This window comes from Melanostigma gelatinosum (genome assembly GCF_949748355.1).
Source record: "Melanostigma gelatinosum genome assembly, chromosome: 4".
Classification (NCBI taxonomy): domain Eukaryota; kingdom Metazoa; phylum Chordata; class Actinopteri; order Perciformes; family Zoarcidae; genus Melanostigma; species Melanostigma gelatinosum.
The window spans coordinates 30055715-30076185 of NC_136637.1; the positions used below are offsets into that span (position 1 = coordinate 30055715).

Consider the following 20471-nt stretch of genomic DNA (forward strand, 5'->3'; position numbering starts at 1 on the left):
ACTACATGAAATAGTTACTTATTAAAGTTCAGATTGTTATTTGAAATACATTTAAAATAAATAAACACAATAAAGACAGAGAGTTGTTTCAAAAATTCAGAAAAAAAGAAGAAATAATTGCTGAAAATATCTCCGAATGGCTCGTTCTAAACAAACTTCCTGCAGTTATGGTGTTAAATATCAGTTCTCTTGTTTTTGTTATGTTACATTTAATATAAATATGCATTGAATATTTGACTCAAAGATAGAAAACGAGTCCCCAAATCTCTCATTTCCATCACTTCCATGTTTTTGTAACTTGGTCTTAAATCATTTCCTGTCGGTCAGTAAAAACACATCCTGTAGTTTTTGGTAGGTTTATAAAAAGCAAAGCAAATACACAACGTCGTGAACACACATTGTTTATCTGCTGTGACAGAAATGGACTCGTGACACTGGTTTCAAGTAGTTTGAAGAATAAAGAAAGAGAAGAACGCACCGCTCTCAGCGCTCCGTGTTCAATGTCATTTGGCACAAAAAGTGTTTGTTTGAATCCAGGAGGAACGGGAACATTCTGCCGAGTGTTTTCATTATAAAGAGTTTGCTACAAAAGCTCGTCCGAACAAAGACCGCGCAGACCTGAGAAACGTCGTCCGTGAAGAAAGGCAGCGTCTAAACGTTACTGAGCAGCCGAACTAAAAGAGATTAAAAATATGTAAATCTGCCATTTCTAACTCGTGTAGATGATCTCCTTAAAAATATTAGGTTTCTACAAAATGTACATTCTGTCGCTGATATTCATGGTTAAACCCATAAAAACTGTACACATCTGTCTTCATCCAACAGTGATTGTAACGCTTCAGAAGAGCCCACGAGATTCATGAGGAAATGTTCAAATGTTAAAAAAGATCCATGAAGCATCGTCGACTCGAGTCAGGAGGGCGTGATGGTGATGATGATGATGATGGTGATGATGATGACGGCAGGAAACTCGTGGAAAACGTGAGGTTCGATCAGAACTGTCGGATTTAATAAACCGTGACGACATTGAAGCAGAAGAAGACGTCCGTCTCCGGCCGCGGTTACATTCGTCTTTTCATACGGACGCGTTAGTCTCTCCGTCATCTTCCTCTCACGAGGAGAAGAGAAGAGAAGAGAGGAAGAAGAGAAGAGAGGAAGAAAACCTGGAGAGCTGCTGTCTGAGTTAAGTTAGTGCGGAAGATTTCCCTCAACATGAAACCTTTAAATAACAAGAGAAGAAGAGAAGAAGAGGGAAATGTGTTGATCATTGAGTTAGCGTAGCTTTGTTAGCGGCTACTCTCCCGGTAAAACAATTTTTCACCATTTTCTGACATTTTATTGTCATAAAACTAATCGATTAATCGAGAAAATGATTGACCGATCAGTTGGCAATGAAGATAATGTTTAGTCGCAGCCCTATTGTGCAGTTAATAGTAAAATGTGCTCGTCACTATATTAGTGGAGCTTTTTTAAACAAGTCCACTAATACAGCAGAGATAACGGGGACTTTTATTGTGAAGAGTTAATAGGAAATGAGAAGACGAGTGTAACCGCGGCGATCAATGAGTCGATCAGAACGCGTCGACCAGCGTTCTGCAGGAGGAAAGAGTCTCCTCTCGAAGGGAAGAACTTCTGAGGAGTTATTTCGTTTCCTCAGTAAAAACCGACCCGTCCTTCATTCAACAGGAATAAAAACCATTATTATAAGAAGAACCAGTCTCCATCTTTGGGGGGGGGGGGTCCCCTCCGCGTGGTCCTTTGGGATTCCTTAAAAGTCAAAACTGATGAGGGGGGTGAGGTGGTGTGTCAAACACCTGGTCCACGCTGGGGGGGTCTGGAGGTCTGGATGAAGTCCTGATACGAGTTCAGACCATCCACATGCCCCCCCCCCCCCACGAGTCCCGGTCCAGACGCGGCTCCTTCAGGTCTCCCTTGCTTCAGCCGCTCTATGTGGTGACACAGCTTGAGAGCCGGACCGAGCTTCAGACCCATGTACTTCATGATCATGTCGCTCCGCAGCAGCATCAGAGCTTTTCCATCGATCTCCTGTTTCAACAAGAGGACGAGACAGAATGATCTTTAACAACATGGATTCATGGATTCATGGTTTAATATACATGTACAGTAAACAGCTTGTGGTCAGCAGTGAGCGCTGCAAACTCATCTTCTTTCAGACTAATCAAAACTACGTCTGGTCCACGGTCCACAGAGAGATCAGCCTCTGATCCGGGCTTCTGTCCCTTTGAGTCGGCGAGCGGAGCGTCACAGCTGAAGTCGTGCAGTGTGAACTCTCATCGGTCTGAGAATGTAAAAGTGAACTCACGTGTTTCCTGAACAGCTCGGCGTGCGGCGCTAACGCCGTGGGGTCGGCGTCTTTCACAAACTGCATCACCTCCTCGATGGACCAGGACGACGGGTTTCTACCGGGCGGCTCCGAGCCCAGAGCCTCGGGGCCGGTGGTGGAGCTGGCTGCTACCGGAAGCACAACGTACACACTGAGCACCGGGGCGTTTACAATCGCACACGTCTACGTACGTCCGGTCTCACCGTACCTTCTACTCGTCTGAGCTGCTGCTTGGAGCTCAGCTCCGCCGGGTTGGAGGACAGGCGCCGCACGGCTGCGCCCTGGCGATACCGGGCGTGAGGGTGGTACTCCGAGGAGCTGCGCACCGTCAGGGGCCGAGGGGTCATGGAGTTGGAGGCCGAGTCCATGTAGCGCTGCTCCTTTAAGAGGCCGTTCTCTTCATGAGGCAGAGTCTCTGCTGGAGAGACAACCGCACATCCAACATTCAAGTTCAGCAACAAAAACCTTTCACAACCAGTGAACAGGAAGTGACCATATCTGGACTGAGGAGTGACGTAGAGACGCCGTACGTCTCTGGTGTCGACCTGTCAATCAGCGTGTAGCCCCGCCCTAAAGCATCCCCTGCTTTATGGTCTGTGTGACTCTAAATGGACCATAATGTACTAAATGAACATCATGCTGTATTGAAGAAGACTTGAAACTAGAGATTGAGACATAAACTCATGTTTACAATGTTTACTGAGGGAATAAATCAAGAGAGAAGTAGAGTCATTTTCTATAGACTTCTATACAACCAGAGGAGTCGCCCCCTGGTGGACACTAGAGAGAATGCAGCTTTAACACACGAAGCTCTGGCTTCTCCTGCTAGAACCGGAGGTGCTTGAGCAGCACTCGTGAACAATGTGGTAGTGAACACATGAATCAGAGTGCAGCGCCTCTAACGCGCCTCTAAGCTCGTTTACCAACTGCCAATAACAATAAATAAGATGTTTTCCCGACAGCGTTCACACGTTTTTCAAATCTCAAATGTTGCCGTATTGACAGAAGAACTCTGCACGTCTCATCTGGTCACCCCAGCAATAGTGAGCGGTACCTTCTGAAGGATGAGCTTCGGTGCGTAAATGTTTCGGCGACAAAGGAGCTGCGTACGGCGGCGAGACTCCGGAGAGACTCCGTTTACTCCCCCGAGCCAGAGCCGGAGCGTCCAGCGCCTCTTCCTTCACTGAAACACAGGAAGGAGGAACGGGAGGTTTTAAAGTGACCTCTCACCTCCTGCTTTTCAGTTTTAGTGAGAACTGGTGAATGCAGGGCGTCACCTGACTTGGTCCTGTCGTAGTGGCTGAACGGCTGGCTGCTGAACAGGTTGTCGCACTGCAGGTGACGACACATCGTCTCCAGGAAGCGCAGCACGAAGGAGGCGCTGGAGGCCGACGGCAGTTTGACCACACGGACGCCCCCGTCGGTTCTCACTGCGGAGGAAGGAGCACATGATACGTGATGTTTGAGTTACAAAAAGACAATAACATGAATTAACTAGAGAGAGAGAGAGAGAGAGAGAGAGAGAGAGAGAGAGAGAGATTAAAAGGTGAGTCTACCTCTGACCACCTCTCCTCCTCCCGAGTGAGTCTGCAGGGCGCTGAGCAGGACCTTGGGCTGGTACGCACAGTCTATGGAGGACTGGACCACCAGCTGGAGCACAGCGTTCACCGGACCCGGACCGAAGTGGTCCGGGAGACGCTGCATCTGCTTCCGGTCCAGGTGGGGGCCGCAGTTCCCTTGTTTGTTCACGTACACGCACACTGGAACAACACGCAGAGGACACGCTGAGCTGGTGAGATACGCTGATGCTTTTAAAGAAAGAGAGAGAAACGGCGGATCACCTGTTGAGACCACGGAGTTGAGGCTGCCGGGGCTTTCCTGAGGAACCTGGATGCTCGGCAGATGTCCGGGGCTTTGGAGAATCTTGGACTTCCTCTGGAAAGAAAAACAGATGCATTTGCACCGTGGCAGTAGAAGAGAAAGTGCTGACGTCGGGGTTTGTGTTTGTGCGCCTCACCTTGCTGCCAGGCTTCGGCCCTCTCTTCTTGTGGGGTCGGGGAACCAGCTGCGTGCTTTCGGGCGCGGCTCCGTTTTGCCTGGCGACCGCTGCCGCCGCCGCCGCTTCCACCGCGGCTTTGAGCAGAGCGATGGTCTCGCTCTTGGGCCGGCGGCCTCGGACCCCCTTCCTGACGGGCAGAGCGGGCAGAGGGTTGGGGAGGCGGTAGGGGGACTGGATGGAGCGCCTGCTGGGCTTGGAGGGCGACGCCGGGAGGATCGGCACGCTCTTTGGCAGAGTGACTGGAGGAGCAGCAGGAATAAAGAGTCAAAGTTAACAAGACCAGAAGCTCATGAGAAACTACAACTCTGAACTGTGTTGTTATGAAGAAAGAAAACACGATGGACCACGACAACAACGTGAAACATAACACTTCGTAGTTTTGATGGTTTAATGACTTCAGAGCGTTGAAATGATTTCGTGGATCCTTGTAGAGCAGCTGATCAAACATCTGTATCTGTTGCCATGGATCATCAGCGATCGGCCATGAGAGAATGTGACTCACTGCTGTTGCCGGGCGGCTGGAGGCCGTGCTTGGTGAGCGAGCACCAGCCCACGGGGAAGACGTCCCGGGACTCGTACTTGCACCAGTAGTCGAAGGCGCCTCGCCAGCCGTCGAACATGACGAAGACCTCGTCGCCCTTCACTTCTCCGATGGTGGCCGGACAGATGAGGTACGGGTTCTTCTTGTCCACGGCCTCCAGCTTCATGCCCGACTTAAAGTTGTTCTGGGGGGGCCCCGGAGGCTCCTAGGGGGGGAACACCCAGTGCAGAGTCCTCGTTACGACTTTTAAACGCTGTACTGTGTTTGTGTTCGTTCATGAAGCAGCACGAACCTTTTTAAAGGCGATCACTGGAGCCATCTCAGCTCCGTTTAAGGTTCTCAGCAGGAACATGGGCCACGAGGAGGCGTTCATCCGGAAGCCTGGGGGGATATTGTAACAACATTAAAACCACAAGTGAGATTAACTTATTCAGGATATTATTTAACGATTCGCTTTGCAATCAAAAGGTTGACTTCTTGTCTGGAAACTCTTGTACAGAGACACGGCCGTCTTTCCTGCTCCTGACTCCTGTTGTTCCTTGTTTCCATTTTATTTATTCATATTTCCTGTTTTATTTTGAAACTCGCCGCCTCTCTAGTTGCAGACTGCTTCACTTCCTGTCTCTTGTGTGCCTCGCCCTGATTGGTTTCTGTCCGTCGGGTCAGACTTGCTGTCACCTGTCTCTGATTGTTGTATGTTGTCTTTGTTGCCCTCTTTGTCTGTGACCAGTTCCTCGTGGTTCCTGTCTGGGCTACTTCCTGTCTACTGAACCGGTTTTTGGATCCAGCTCCCTTCTCTGAAGTCGTGCCTTTGAGTTCTGTTCTTTGTGGTTTCACATGATGCCAATGAACCAAACAAAGCCCGCAGAACGCTCCCCAGCAATGATTCTAGGTGGCGTCAGTATACGGGGCACGACGATACAATAGTTTTGTTTACATGTGTGCAACTTAATTATGTTCCGATTCTAATTATTCAAGCTGTGGTACAACAATCCAACTAATAATTATCATCATAATTCTTCTTCTTCCACTGAAGACGCAAAGCAAAATGTTCTACCGCATAGAAGTCAGTTTGTATCAGTCTACCAGGTCTTCTCTTCATTCATTCATTCATATCTAGCAGGGACGGACACATGAAGCCTTCTTACCCAGCGGTGGCTGCAGCATGTCCCCGTTCTTCTCACAGTTGCCGATGGGCTGGATGTCCGAGGAGTCCACGAGTCTCCAGAAGTCGTTGCTGTTGTCGCTCCCGTCCAGACGGAGACGCAGGCGGACCCCTGTCAGACCCATCACCGTGGCGATGCAGACGGAGGTGGAGTTGCGCGGGTCGTGGGCCTCGAGCTTCATTCCCACCTTAAAGTCGTTGGAGGGCGGGACTCTGGCCTGCGGATGTCACGCATACTGTGAGCGCCAATCGAACACACTGCACGACAAATCATTATTTAATCCGGGACGAGGTCGGGAGGGCAGCGCTGCATCCACAGTCATGAATAGAGAACTTTGGAGTGATGCATAAAACCGGGAGCAACGCACAGAAGCACTGGTGCCCCAGTTATAGAAAGTGTATATATATATATATATGTATGTGTGTATATATATATATATATATATATATATATATATGTGTGTATATATATATATACACATGTGTGTATATATATATATATATATATATATATATACACATGTGTGTATATATATATATATATATATATATATACACATACGTATGTGTGTATATATATATATATATATATATATATACACATACGTATATATATATATATATATATATATATAGATATATATATATATATATATATATATATGTATGTGTGTATATATAGATATATATATATCTATATATATATATATATATATATATATATATATATATATATATATATATATATATATATATATATATATATATATACACACATATATATATATATATATATATATATATATATATATATATATATATATACACACATATATATATATATATATATATATATATATATATATATATATATATATATATATATATATATATATATATATATATATATATATATATATATATATATATATATATATATGTATATATATATATATATATATATATGTATATATATATATATATATATATATATATATATATATATATATGTATATATATATATATATATATATGTATATATATATATATATATGTATGTATATATATATATATGTGTGTATATATACACACATATATATATATATATATATACACACATATATATATATATATGGTGACTTGCTGTCACCTGTCTCTGATTGTTGTATGTTGTCTTTGTTGCCCTCTTTGTCTGTGACCAGTTCCTCGTGGTTCCTGTCTGGGCTACTTCCTGTCTACTGAACCGGTTTTTGGACCAAATGTCCACAAGTGTTACCAATACTGGGGGAGAGAATGGAGGCTCCACATATATATATATATATATATATATATATATATATATATGTATATATATATATATATATATATATATATGTATATATATATATATATATATATATATATATGTATATATATATATATATATATATATATATATGTATGTGTATATATATATATATATATATATGTGGAGCCTCCATTCTCTCCCCCAGTATTGGTAACACTTGTGGACATTTGGTAAAAATGTTGGCGATAAAGATTTCAGTGTTTTCTAATTTACTTGCAGTGACCTTAAAGCTTTTCTGATTGGTTACCTGAACCAGATTCAGTTTGGACAGTGAATGTTAAAACAGATGTGCACTATTTCATCCAAGACTACAGTTCTGCTAATTCTTACTCAATTACTTGAAATAGACATTTAAGTTCAGAAATCCAGGAAGACAAACCTGACGGAAGCAGCCGGGTGGAGCCGGGAGAGAAGACGTCTCTTTTAGATATTCCTCCCAGCTGAAAGCATCTAAAGGAAAATATCAGTGCAGAGTGTCAGTGAACAGATATAAAGCAGTCGTGTGTTCACGTGAACGGAGCGTGGTAGAAGCATTTAACGGTGAAGTCATGGCGAGCGGAGGAACTTAAGTCTCAAGTTTTGGAGCATTTTGTCTTCCCCGTAACCTCTAATGACGATGAGGGCGGTGGACGAAACCGTTACGGTATGTAGGCGTTTTAAAGAGAAAGACACGACAACGACAAAACATCGGCATGTCCACACATGTGAAGAGCCACCATCGGGGGCCAAGGCACCACAACAACAACAACAACAAGGTATCATCGCAGCATTTAAGAAAGCGTTTGTGGCAGAATCGGACCGGGCTGAAGCTATTACAGCATCTATTGGCGTCTTTATTGCTGCAGACATGAGACCATTCTCCTTTGTGGAAAACAAAGGATTTTAAAACCTGGTTGAAGTGTTTGAGCCACGCTACGAAATCCCCTCAGCACCACTTCAGTGTGACGGTCGTTGCTCTGTGAGAAGGAACAGACTGAGACCGCTCACTTCATCACGGAGGAGATTTAAAGTCCGCTGCTGTAGACACGCCCCCTCTGAGAGTCACACGACCCTTCCCCCACTCAATGTATCCTCATCTTTCTGAGAATACATATCTTAAATGTTGTGGTTTTCATGTAAGACTACAACCCAAAGCTATTTGCTTTCAGTGTTCTTGAAATTATTTTAATGAATGAATGTAAAGCAAAGTTATATTTGGCTCCTCCCCTTTTCTTTGCTGATTCGAAAAACAATCCGAACCGTGAGGTTTGTGATCCGTTGCACCACTAATATACATGTTATAATATACATATATATACACACACACTATAGTGTATATCACAATACACTAAAATACTCTACACAATAAGATTGTTTCATGACTTAAGTATGGAGATAAATTCTCATAAATAATGGAAAGCTAAATGTATTTCTAAGAAAGCCTAATTTCACATCATGCCAATATGGATAAAAAACAAAAAAGTTAATATTTTGCTTATAAATTACATAAAATCCAGTAAATATTTGAGCACAATGTCACCTGCTAACTGCAACATGAATTTGAGGTGAAGTACCGAGAGAATAGATTCTCTCATAGACGACAATCTGTGACAAAGTCTGTAGCTGTGCTAATGCTAATGCTAATGGTATGTAGAGTAAACACGTTGCATTAATGTAACAGCGTGAGGTGACTACTGATGATAACACTCAACACAGCTCCTCTTGAGTTTAACTAAAGTATTCTAAAGTAGTTCACACATCAAGTCAAACACATCACTAAATATCACATAATAACAAGAAGAAGAAGTGTCACCTTTAGCTGTTGCAGGACTCGAACCCGTTAGTGGAACCATTCTTCCTGGTTTCTCTTTTTTGCCGTCTTTGTGATCTAAAAATGATTTTCAAAAATATATAAATATTATACATGTATGAAAATGCAAAAGTTGTTTGAACAAATCTTCACAATAAAAGTCAAATACAGCCTTAATGGATTTATTGAGCTCCTTATTTCCAATCATCTCGTCATTTCTGGCAGATCAAGCCCCTATTTTTTATTTTGAACATTTTTCATATGTGAAAATTATTTATTTTATATAATTTGCTAACTTTAACGAGAAAAAAAAGTTTGAAAACAGGCACAGTATAATGTGGTCTCCTTGCCTTTTAGTGGCGTTTTTCCCATGGTAACTGAAGACCAATGGTGACGCTTCTGGGATGGCGACCAATGGCGACGCTTCTTAGACGACCAATGGCGAAGCTTCAAAGATGACGACCATCTGTCCGATTCTGCCGATTCTGGTTGTTTTCTAAAAAAATTAAATATCAAAAGGTGAAATTATTTAAATTGCAGCACAAACGAGTCCAAAGAGATTCATTGGTTCATTCATATCAGGCAGAGTTAAAGTTACAATGTCGTGAGGCTCACAGTATTAAATACTTTTTATACTGAATTGTGTAGAAAATAGAAATCAACACTGTTTGTATGTGAATACAGATGTTTGTGGTGAAACGTGCACACTAGCTGGTCACCTTTTAAAGTAGTCAATGTACATGTGTTATAACGTTGGGAATCAAAATACTGAGCTACATTTGAAGCAGTTATCGTAAATATTATCAATTAATTGCTCAATTATCATCAATTGGAAGCAAAAAGAGAGGAGGAATGTAACAAAGTACTTTTACTCATGTACTCGAGTATTTCTATTTCACGCTTTACTTTATCCTCAAGTGTTGTCCTTTTTACTCCACTACATTTATTTGACAACTTTAGTTACTTGCAGATTTAGATTACTAACAGAAAATATAAGTCAACTAATAAATGATAATATTATTATTATAGTTTAGGCTACCTAACAATGTATAAATTATGTTATTATATATAATAATTATATAATATATATATTATTATTTATTTGATTAACCTTAATGAACTAACGTTGCGTCAGTTAGCCAGTGTGTTGTTGTTTTGTTGTTTTGTCACGTGACTTTTAAAGACTATTTGTCAAATAGTCTTTAAAAGTCTTTATTTGAAGGCTGAAGAGGTGATATAACATATTATATATCTATAAATATATGTTATATCACCTCTTCAGCCTTCAAATGGTAACTTAGCTAACGTTAGCTGAAAGCCAACATAGGTATAATAACGCTACTTTACTTACTGTACAAGAAAAACACAAACAAAAAAAATGTTATTATCTTGTATGTGTAACAGCAACGCAACAAGGTTCCAGGTAATAGCCTGGGCCCAATGTTGACAACTAGCTCCCGGTGCTGGCTAATAACTAGGTTTGGCTAACCTTAGCGTTAACCCTCTAATAGCTAGTTTTATTCCCTATTCTCAGGCAGAATTGCACGGAGCTTCAACTAACAGTCTCCCGGAACTCTTCATCGTTAAGGCTGAAGAAAAGAAAACTTACAAGCGACGTCTTTCTTCTTTTTTCTTCTTCGATACACACACTTCTTCTCTTAATCGTCAGCTGCCATTTTTTTTCTCTCCACGAATGTAGTTATATGCTTACGCGCATTTATGTCAAAGATGAGTGTATCTGTACGACAAGCACAGACAGCGAGAAGGTAACGCTGTGTGCAAAAGCTGTAGACCAATCAAATCTCACGATACTCACACGTACAGCCAATCGGGCAACGGTTTGCTCGTTTTTAGCCAATCAGCGTCTGTTCTACTCGGTCTGTAGTTTAGGATTCCGGAGAGTAAAGGGAGTGATCCATCTTAAGTTTCTTTACGCTTTGAAAGACCTTTCTGATGCAGGGGCTAAAAACTGATAAAAAAACAAGCTGATAACTAAATTCCTTAGAAATAGAGAAACGTTAACATAAGAAAACAATCTTATAGTTTCTTTAAAAAATTAAAAAATACCAGAATACAATTTAGAGTATGACCACAATGTTTATATTTTATTTTTTTATCTTTAATTTTTTGTTTTCGTTTGTATATCTATTTTAGTACTTTTTTCTTTTTCCTGGGTTTATTTTTATCCCCCATCAGAATCAGAAGAAGTGTTATTACCACGATTTTGTCTTTGTTTGGTGCATACAATAAACATGTTAAGAGGAAAGAAAATTGGGAATTTGTTATTTATATTTACAAAGGAAAAATAATAACATTGTTTACAAATAACATATATATTTACTGAATTACAAAACAACCACTGACGCTGTCTTGATCTAACAAAGACAAAAGGCTGCTATTCTTAAATGAATGTGAAGGAAAAATAAAATTTAACAAGTTAACAAAGTGAATTGAACAGAACAGCTGTTTTCATTCAATAAAGACGAGATCATACAATACCATCTTTAAATCATAAAGTAGAATAATACAAAAGAGATGATGTGGATATTAAATCTCAAAACTGATGTTTATATGCATGGAATAAATTAAAACCAGAAAAACTCTAAATTAAAACATTCCATCTCTATGAAAGTTTTTTGACCTTTCTAACAAAAACGTTGACAACAACTCCCTCGAAGTTACGTCATCACATTCGTCAAATAGCAGAACATGACTCAGAACAACTCTCTCATATCAGTTTAAGACTCGTGTGCTTTCCCCCGCCTACGAATTTCCTCCACAGTCGAGATTATTCGAACCGGAACAAACGTCGTCAGTCCAAATATTCAAGCAGCCTTCAGCACAAGTGGAAAGTGCCAAAGTAGTACTATTATACACTGCAGCTACGTTCAACAAACGTGACCAAAGAAGGAAAACTTCATATCCGGGTTTTATTTTGAAATGATTGTATTTTGCTGGATGGTTTCACTCACATTCATCCAAATAGTTTGACAGTGGCGTCAACATTTATCTGGCAGAGATGTTCAGATTCTGATCCATCTGATTATGTCATAAAATATAAGACATTTTCAATATTATAAATATAATAATATAAATGTAACTCATTGTCCTGCATTCTGCACTTTTCACTGCTATTTGACCTGTTGTTATCATAGTGCAGCTTTAATAGGAACACATTGGCTCTTTGACATTCTGCGAATTTTAAAGCACTTTCTCACAATTACAATTATTCCGGATAATCATGCATTTTTAACTCTCCAATACAATTTGAATTATTCTGTTATTCATATTTTTATTGACGAAAAGTGGTGTTACATTAAACAAAACACGTGCCTTTAGATGTAATCAATCAAGAGAACATTAATGAGAGAGAGAGAGAGAGAGAGAGAGAGAGAGAGAGAGAGAGAGAGAGAGAGAGAGAGAGAGAGAGAGAGAGAGAGAGAGAGAGAGAGAGAGAGAGAGAGAGAGAGAGAGAGAGAGAGAGAGAGAGAGAGAGAGAGAGAGAGAGAGAGATTTTAAAAGGTGAGTCTACCTCTGACCACCTCTCCTCCTCCCGAGTGAGTCTGCACAGCGTTCACCGGAACAAGCTGCAGAGATCCTTCAGTGCACTCAGAATTCTACTCATGATGATGAGGAACAGATATAACCAAAAACAAATGTATCATCACAGCCCTTCACACGTTTCAAATGACAGACATCTGAATAAAGACAACGGCAAAACGATGAGTGAAAGAAGAAACAGAAAAGCTTTTGTAACAGTTCATAATTATAAACGACTTCATCTGAGAGGGTGCATGACCCGATAACGTGATCAAGGTCCCTCTAGGTGTCCTTCCAGTGGAGAAAACGGGACGCAGTGTAATAATGGTTCCTTTAAAATGGGGAGAAGGTGATGAAGTGCCCTGCAGCGCCCAGTGGAGACAACACGATGCAGCGTCATACAGGCTGCACTGTATACACGCAGCTGCATCACCACATGCAGCTGGTGGTTCAGTGAGGGGTGAATAGCGACATGCTACCCTTGAGCAAGGCAGATTTAAAATTTGTCTCTGAATCTACATTGTCCTTTATGTGCAGTGCAGTCCGTCGACAAGTATGTTCTCGTGCTGAAGCGGTGTGATCTTGTGGATTATGTAATTGGGAAATTAGAACAATAATATCCCACCTCATACAAACACCCTCAGACCGCAACACAGTTTTCTCCCCCCCCCCCCCTTGTTGCTGCCGTTCTGCTCTCTGATTGGTCCAAACGAAGCGGGCGTTCGCAAAAGCAAGTGTTTAACCCGTTTTCATTGGCCGTCGTCACGCCACTCAATCTGTTGCTGGTGATCTGCTCGCTTGCAGCTCGTCAACCGCACGATCCGGTTACTGGCGCTGCCTGCTGCAATGGAAATACCTCCGTTGGTGGGTGGATATAAACGGGCCCGGTTCCATCATTTTCTCCCCAAACAGTGACCGAGTGAGTAGTTCATATTCCATATCGCCAGATAGATAAGAACCTATGTTGATATCTTCAGTTCAGGCTCTCGAGACATGCGGCTTGGAGGTTTGTTTTTAACCGAATTTGCGTTTTAATATGTTTTGTGAATCAGGCAGCTGACGTTTCATTATAACGGATCTAACCAGAGTCCATGCTGGAATAACAAAGTCAGGACATTCCTAGCAAGTTGTGCTGAGTGTCGCCATATATGTCTGACTTGTTGGATTTTTTTTTATTGCTGCTGCTCTGCATTGAAACATGTTGGAGCTGCATTCATTCTGTTGGGGAAGTCGTAGTTAAAACACACACACACACACACACACACACACACACACACACACACACACACACACACACACACCTGCTTAAACGCAACGTTACAGTACAGCCAGAGTCCATGTTAAAACACAATCATTTTAAAGCCACATTTGTGTGTTTGCTGTTGCTGTTGAGGATGTGAGAGATTTATATCAATAAGCAATAATGTATGACGGACATTTACATAAACAGGACTTATTATTTTAAATCACAATGTAACATTTTACCTTTCATGTCAATGTTTTCTGGCTCTTTTTTTTATTTTTTTGTTGCTCAGCAAAACGTGTTGTCAAAGTGCCTCAAATAGCAGTGACATAAGCCTTGTTTCTGCAAAAAAAATAAAAAAACCTTACCACTATAATTTTACTGATCATAAAACCCAGTTCAGGTAAAGATAATACTGCTATTGATCACAAGCGGTGGCTTTCAAAGTCCTGCATTTTTGAATTCCTCAGACTCAGTCCATTACCACGCATGAGTCATTCTGTTGATAGAGACAAAATATATGATCCACACAGCAGTGCCCAGTGCATTCCTGCTCATATTAGCCTTCTAGGGTCTGGGGCCTGGAGAGTATTTGGCTAAAATCTGCTCTGGAAAAAACAGGCTGCATGCCGCTGTGTGTAGGTTGTGAAATGAGGAGAAGGAGGAAACACGTTAACGACCAAAAAGGCTTTCTTTCCCCCTCCTCTGCAGCCATTGTCTTGCATCATCATCCGCCTCAAGTTCACCTACAGTTTGCTGTCAGTTCACTGGTGTTGATGGCGTTCGGCTGACTGACATAAGGGAGTAATAGACCACACGGCGGAGACGAGAGTTTATTTTGGTTTGTGCATGCTGATGAGCAGCTTTTCTGTGCCCACAGCACCGTAGGCAGGCAGACCGGGAGGTGTGTGTGAGCAAGTCCTCCAGCTTCTCCAGCAAGGAGAAGATGAAATGGAGAAAGTGGCGTCGAGAGTCTTGTCTGATTCAATAAGAGTGAAGAGCGAGTGGATACCGGAGAAGATGCTTTGATCACATTAACAGATTGTTTGGTGCTGATTCACCCTCCAAAAAAATACAAAAAGGTAGGAATAACAGGGAGGAACTTGGTATCTTTTCCCGTTGTTTTCATCATTTGTAGTGAATTATATATATTTAATCTATCTATCTTTAATATGTACTTAATTCAAATTAAAGGGGGCGCGTTACTGTTTGTACTCATGAATGTCAGTTTACTCAGCAGTGATAGTAGTCTGTTTTATAATCATATCTTCCGGGGCTCTGGAAGGAGATTACTGAAATCTGACAATCATCAGGGTTATCTCGAGTTAGACATGAGACTTTAAATATCTGAAAAACAAAAACCTGTGTGATCTGCTCGGTGGAATGAACTTTGACAGACGAGGGCCTAATTTCTATTTGAGTGAAAACAATGGAATTGTGCTAAAGGTTTAGCCATAGAAATAGAGCATGAGTAGAATGGAGATTGCATTGTTTTCTCTGGTCGTTAGACGAGTACAAGTGGCGATTGTTGTTAATTGTAATGGCGACAGCACACGTCGGTGGCAGAGGAACCGTCAGACCAAGGGCCACTGTACGGCTAATTTTCTGGAATCAGTATAGCATTAAAGCAAGCAAGCTAACTAGCCCACTGTGCACTAGTTAGCTAGCTAGCTAGCTAGCTAGCTTGTTAATTCCACCATGCTTTAATGCTACACTGGTTTCAGAAAATTAGCCGAACAAAGTTGTCACTCATCCATTGATAGCAATTTTCTTTTGTGTGGATGAAGCATTCAGTAAAGTTTTACTCATGTAAAGCTCCCCGCGCTTCATAACGTTACTACTAACGTTACTACTCCACTGCTCGTTTTAGTCGTGACTAGAAAACCTCATCTCAGTGAGTTTATACGGAAGTTAACCTGCTACAACGATCAATGGCAACGGTACACATAAAGATGGCCGTTGCTCTGACCATCCTGCTACGTTGGTTTGAATGGGATTGTCCATGCTAATCCTATTTTATTTCTATGGGCTACGGGGTTAGCCATAGAAGTATATTAGGAGTAAAACGGACATTTAACCGTTTCCGTGATCATTTGACTCATGTAAAATAAAATGGCCATTGGTGTTAGTTGTTGGCTAGTTAGCTTGCTGTCTTTCCCCAGAGTGGCGAGGAGTGAGGCTGAGGAACCAGTGTAGCATTAAAGCATGGCGGAATTAGCAGGCTAGCTAACTAGCCAGCTGTCCACTAGTTAGCTAGTTAGCTTGTCCTTCTCCAGAGCGACGGGGAGTAAGGTGGACGGATCGTTGAACCCAGCACTGCCGCTAGGCACTCGCTCGCTGTTGGGCTAATTTCCATTGTAGCAGATAAGCGTGCTGGAATTAGCAAGCTAGTTAACTAGCTAGGTGTCCACTAGTTAGCTAGCTTGCTACTTCAACCATGCTTTAATGCTACACTTCTTACAGAAAAAGAGCTGAAGAAAGTTGTCACTCATCTGTTGATGCTATTTTCTTTCCTATGCTGTGAAAAGAGTGTGTGGATGAAGCATTAAGTTGTCAAGTTTTACAAATTTCCTCTCGTTTTCTACGCTTCGTAACGTTACCACTCCACTGGTCGTTGTAGTCGTTACTGGAAAACCTCACCTCAGTGAATCTACAACTTGATGTAAGTTTAGTTTTTTAATGGAAGCTAACCTGCTACAATGGTCACAATGGCACCGGTACACATAAAAATGGCCGCCGCTCTGATCATCCTGCTACGTTGATTTAAATACTAATGTCCTTTCTAATCCTATTTTATTTCTCCAGGTTTGGCCGTCTGGAGTCTTACTGTTGAAACATGATTTTTAAGTTGTCAGAATTGTGTTCATAGTTCATTTTGTTGTGTCTACAAAGCAGAAAAACTGATGCCGCATTTTTGTAGTCAAACTTCAAGAGCTGGAATGGATATTAGTGAAAATGGGGCTGATCTATTCAACTCAATTCTATGTTTGTATACTATAGACGTATACTGGAATTTTTATTCCTGAGTTTTAACTTGAATTGTAATTCCTGTTAATTTCTTCTTTTTTTTTACCAAATTGCTGGTTTACAATTTAAGAATACAATAATGATTACAATTCATTTCAAACAATAATTAATAACAACAAAGTGCATGTCTTTGTATTTATTTGTTATATTTAGTTTTACAAAGTTAGGAAAGCAATGTTTAAGTCAAGCCTGATGTTGCCTTGGACATAAAAGAATGATCTCATCACTGAGTGAGTCATACAGCTTATTGATTACACACCGACATGTCATAAACACAAAGTTTCATATATATATATATATATATATATATATATATATATATATATATATATATATATATACACATCGTATATCGTATGAAAAATACCTTTTGATCTGTGAGTGTTAAGTATTCCCTTCTCTGTTGCTGGAAGGTCTTTAGTGACCACTTTCCCAATTTAAAGGGACCCACAGCATAATATCATTTGTGCAATGGCTGAGTTAATGGTGATCAAAGAGGAGGAAGAGATGCAGACTGGACACTATGATATATATATATATATATATAGCAATATGTAATTTTTGCAATGCTTAAATCAGTGAGTGGGCCACGGGCTCATTTACCATTTTCTTACCTCCTTCCGTGATACTGACCTAACAGACATTTATTGAAATGAAAATCTTCCACTCAGGATATCTCAGCCTCTTGCAGCTCAACATGCAATACCGAGTCAGTGGAGAGCCCCTTTAACTCAAGGCCGTGGAGCTGTAGAGTGACAGCTTTGTGCCACTGAAGAACAACTCTGCAAAACCTGCATTGAAAACATCACTTTCTTGAGCTTCTTTTTGTTTTAAAATGGCAAAATATATCCAGTTGTGTCTGTTAACTGATGCTCTCTGAAAGCTAACTGGAGAACATGTGTATTGATGTGCATATATGTATATCATTTGGTACGTTTTTCTGCAGGTAACTACTGAAGAAGGCATGTGGCGGATACTGTGGCTCACAGCCGGCACGCGCCCCTCCGGAGCCGACAGTTGGCCGCCGCACGCCGTCCTGTAGCCGGCCGAGCTCCGTGCACCTCGCGCTGCCCACCTTTTGACTTCATGAAGATCCCTGACATCGGTGATGTGATGAATAAATTTGAAGTCCTTGGGATTGTGGGTGAAGGTGAGAGTTCTCATTTGATGCCACGGCAAAATGTAACGAGGTGAAATATCAAAAAAACAAATCTTTCATGCTGGTCCAGTCTTCAGCCACAGAGGCGGTGCACTCGCACATTGTGCTGTCGGGCTTTTCAGTCGGCAATCATTTGATGGTTTTCATTCAATTTGCCAGCAGAACAAACTGTGTTAAAAGCCTGCTCTGCTGTTCATGATACAACTCAATGAGGTGAAGGAGATGTTAAACCATGGACACAGTGAAGATGCTGTGACCTGAGTTCTCTTTGAGTTGGAAAAAGGAAGAGGTGGATCGTGGGATTCAGTTTTATTGTTGTAAATACCAATCAGACATGCTGATTGGATCGTTTGTTCCCCCCAAAATGCTTCTCATTGCTCTTCTTTTTCCTCGAGCCACTTGCTTGATATAAAGTGGCAGAGGCCTGAGGTTGTCCCACTTTATACTCCCACATCCTAGAAGTTTTATAAAGTGTGTGTGTGTAACCTGTCGCTAGAAGACAGAGGGAAACTTTGAGCTGGATTTTGAAGGCCGACTGTCCATTCAAAGAGGAGTCTGTCTGGAATTACGTCGGCTCTTTTGGTGCCACATTAAAGTGTAACGTTTCTTTGGGTCCAGCTCTACTGGCGGGCTGTGCACTAATGGTTCTGTGCGCTCCACTTCATCCAGCATCATAGATCTCATCTCACTGATCTGGAGGTCAGTCGATTTTGTTCATCATTTAGGACCGAGAGAGCAGCACGCAGAGATGTTCTGATGCCAATTAGTCCTGCCCGATACCGTGTAGCCTACCCATCATATAACCCATCATATAACCCATCATATAACCCATCATATAACCCATCATATAACCCATCATATAACCCATCATATAACCCATCATATAACCCTCTGAACCCCAAAACCCGCTGGCAGGATGGAAAAGCATGTTTTCTTTAAACAATCGCCAAAAACGAGACAGTTTGTCTCAGCCAGAAGCTGGAAAAACTGTCATAATCGTCAGATTTTCATCTTTCCGACGGTTGTTGAACACATCATCGCCTCTGTCAGAAAAATCAACCGAAAACAAAAATCATATTTCATCAAAAACATTTTATTCTTCATGTTCTCGTTACAAATCTCTCCTCTAATAAAGACATTAAAATGTGAAACTATGAAGTCATGATTGATTCATCTGAGACCAACAGTCATGTGACAACAAGGAGGAGAAACTTTGACTGAACTTCAGGAAGTGAACACAGAGGAGAGGGGAGAGGAGGAGGAGAGAGGAGAGAGGAGAGAGGAGGAGGAGGAGGAGGAGGAGGAGGAGGAGGAGGAGGAGGAGGAGGAGAGGCTGGAAACGTGAATAGTTTCATATTTATAACCCGTAGAGTCTACATTTTATTCTCCAGCATTGGTAACACTTGTGGACACACAACATGTTTGATTTATAGATTCCGTTCTTTGCCAACTTTTGTAAAATACATTATCCAATAAATTCAACTCGCGTTTTTTATATATAAATAAAAATGTTCAGTCTGCTCGATAATTGTTAGCATTGTTAGCATTGTTAGCCAACTAATAAATAAATGGAGTTAGGGTTTGGTCATTCATGCTGGATCACAAATCAACATTTTAAAACTGAATTTATTATCGTGTCATGTGGGTCTGATTGAAAGAAAAAATAAGAGTTTGAAATACTTTGAATATTGATGAAGATATTGGCTGTGGTGAATCTCATTTTAACGTACCGTTTCCTTCTTTTTTAAGGTGCCTATGGTGTTGTTTTGAAGTGCCGACACAAGGTAAGATCTTATAGATTTTCATGTAATCACCTTGTTACTAATTCGTACAATCATCAGTTGTTTTCCTTATTGTGTTTATTTAGAGCATCCCCTGCTTTATGGTCTGTGTGACTCTAAATGGACCATAATGTACTAAATGAACATCATGCTGTATTGAAGAAGACTTGAAACTAGAGATTGAGACATAAACTCATGTTTACAATGTTTACTGAGGTAATAAATCAAGAGAGAAGTAGAGTCATTTTCTATAGACTTCTATACAACCAGAGGAGTCGCCCCCTGGTGGACACTAGAGAGAATGCAGGATTAAGAGACTTCACTCGGCAGAACCGGAGGTTGCCTCCTGCCACAAACCAATGAGTGACGTCACGATGTCCACTTCTTAGATTCAGACCAGCTGTATATATTTGTCTCTCTGCTCTTATTTGTCAGTGAAAAAGATCTGCTTTGAATGGCAACAGTCAAATGAAAT

The 20471-nt window shown here is 41.2% G+C and overlaps 2 protein-coding genes across 6 annotated transcripts in view; one reads left to right on the forward strand and one right to left on the reverse strand.

Moving 5' to 3' along the window:
* Positions 1 to 10938, reverse strand: LOC306777025 (sex comb on midleg-like protein 2). 5 transcript variants are annotated; one of them, XM_079267968.1, is made up of 15 exons: positions 10856 to 10938; positions 9597 to 9742; positions 9250 to 9324; positions 7837 to 7907; positions 6093 to 6327; positions 5237 to 5325; positions 4906 to 5149; positions 4362 to 4642; positions 4186 to 4279; positions 3901 to 4104; positions 3622 to 3774; positions 3399 to 3527; positions 2553 to 2759; positions 2324 to 2472; positions 1 to 2046 (listed from the first exon to the last, which is right to left on the reverse strand). In XM_079267968.1, the coding sequence occupies exons 2-15, from the start codon at positions 9616 to 9618 to the stop codon at positions 1807 to 1809; spliced, it is 2193 nt and encodes a 730-aa protein (XP_079124094.1). In that variant the 5' UTR covers positions 9619 to 9742; positions 10856 to 10938; the 3' UTR covers positions 1 to 1806. The 5 variants fall into 5 exon arrangements, with proteins under 5 accessions (XP_079124094.1, XP_079124093.1, XP_079124092.1 ...); XM_079267967.1 differs by having other exon boundaries at positions 2324 to 2469; positions 2553 to 2762; XM_079267966.1 differs by having other exon boundaries at positions 2553 to 2762.
* Positions 10939 to 18142: 7204 nt separating this feature from the next.
* The window catches only part of LOC306776582 (cyclin-dependent kinase-like 5), a gene marked incomplete at both ends in the record, with an annotated part of 28928 nt that continues 26599 nt past the window's right edge, over positions 18143 to 20471 (forward strand). Inside the window, 2 exons of the mRNA XM_079267294.1 lie at positions 18143 to 18206; positions 19965 to 19999. Coding sequence (XP_079123420.1) covers positions 18143 to 18206; positions 19965 to 19999 — 99 coding nt within the window. The remainder of the gene's footprint in view (positions 18207 to 19964; positions 20000 to 20471) is intronic.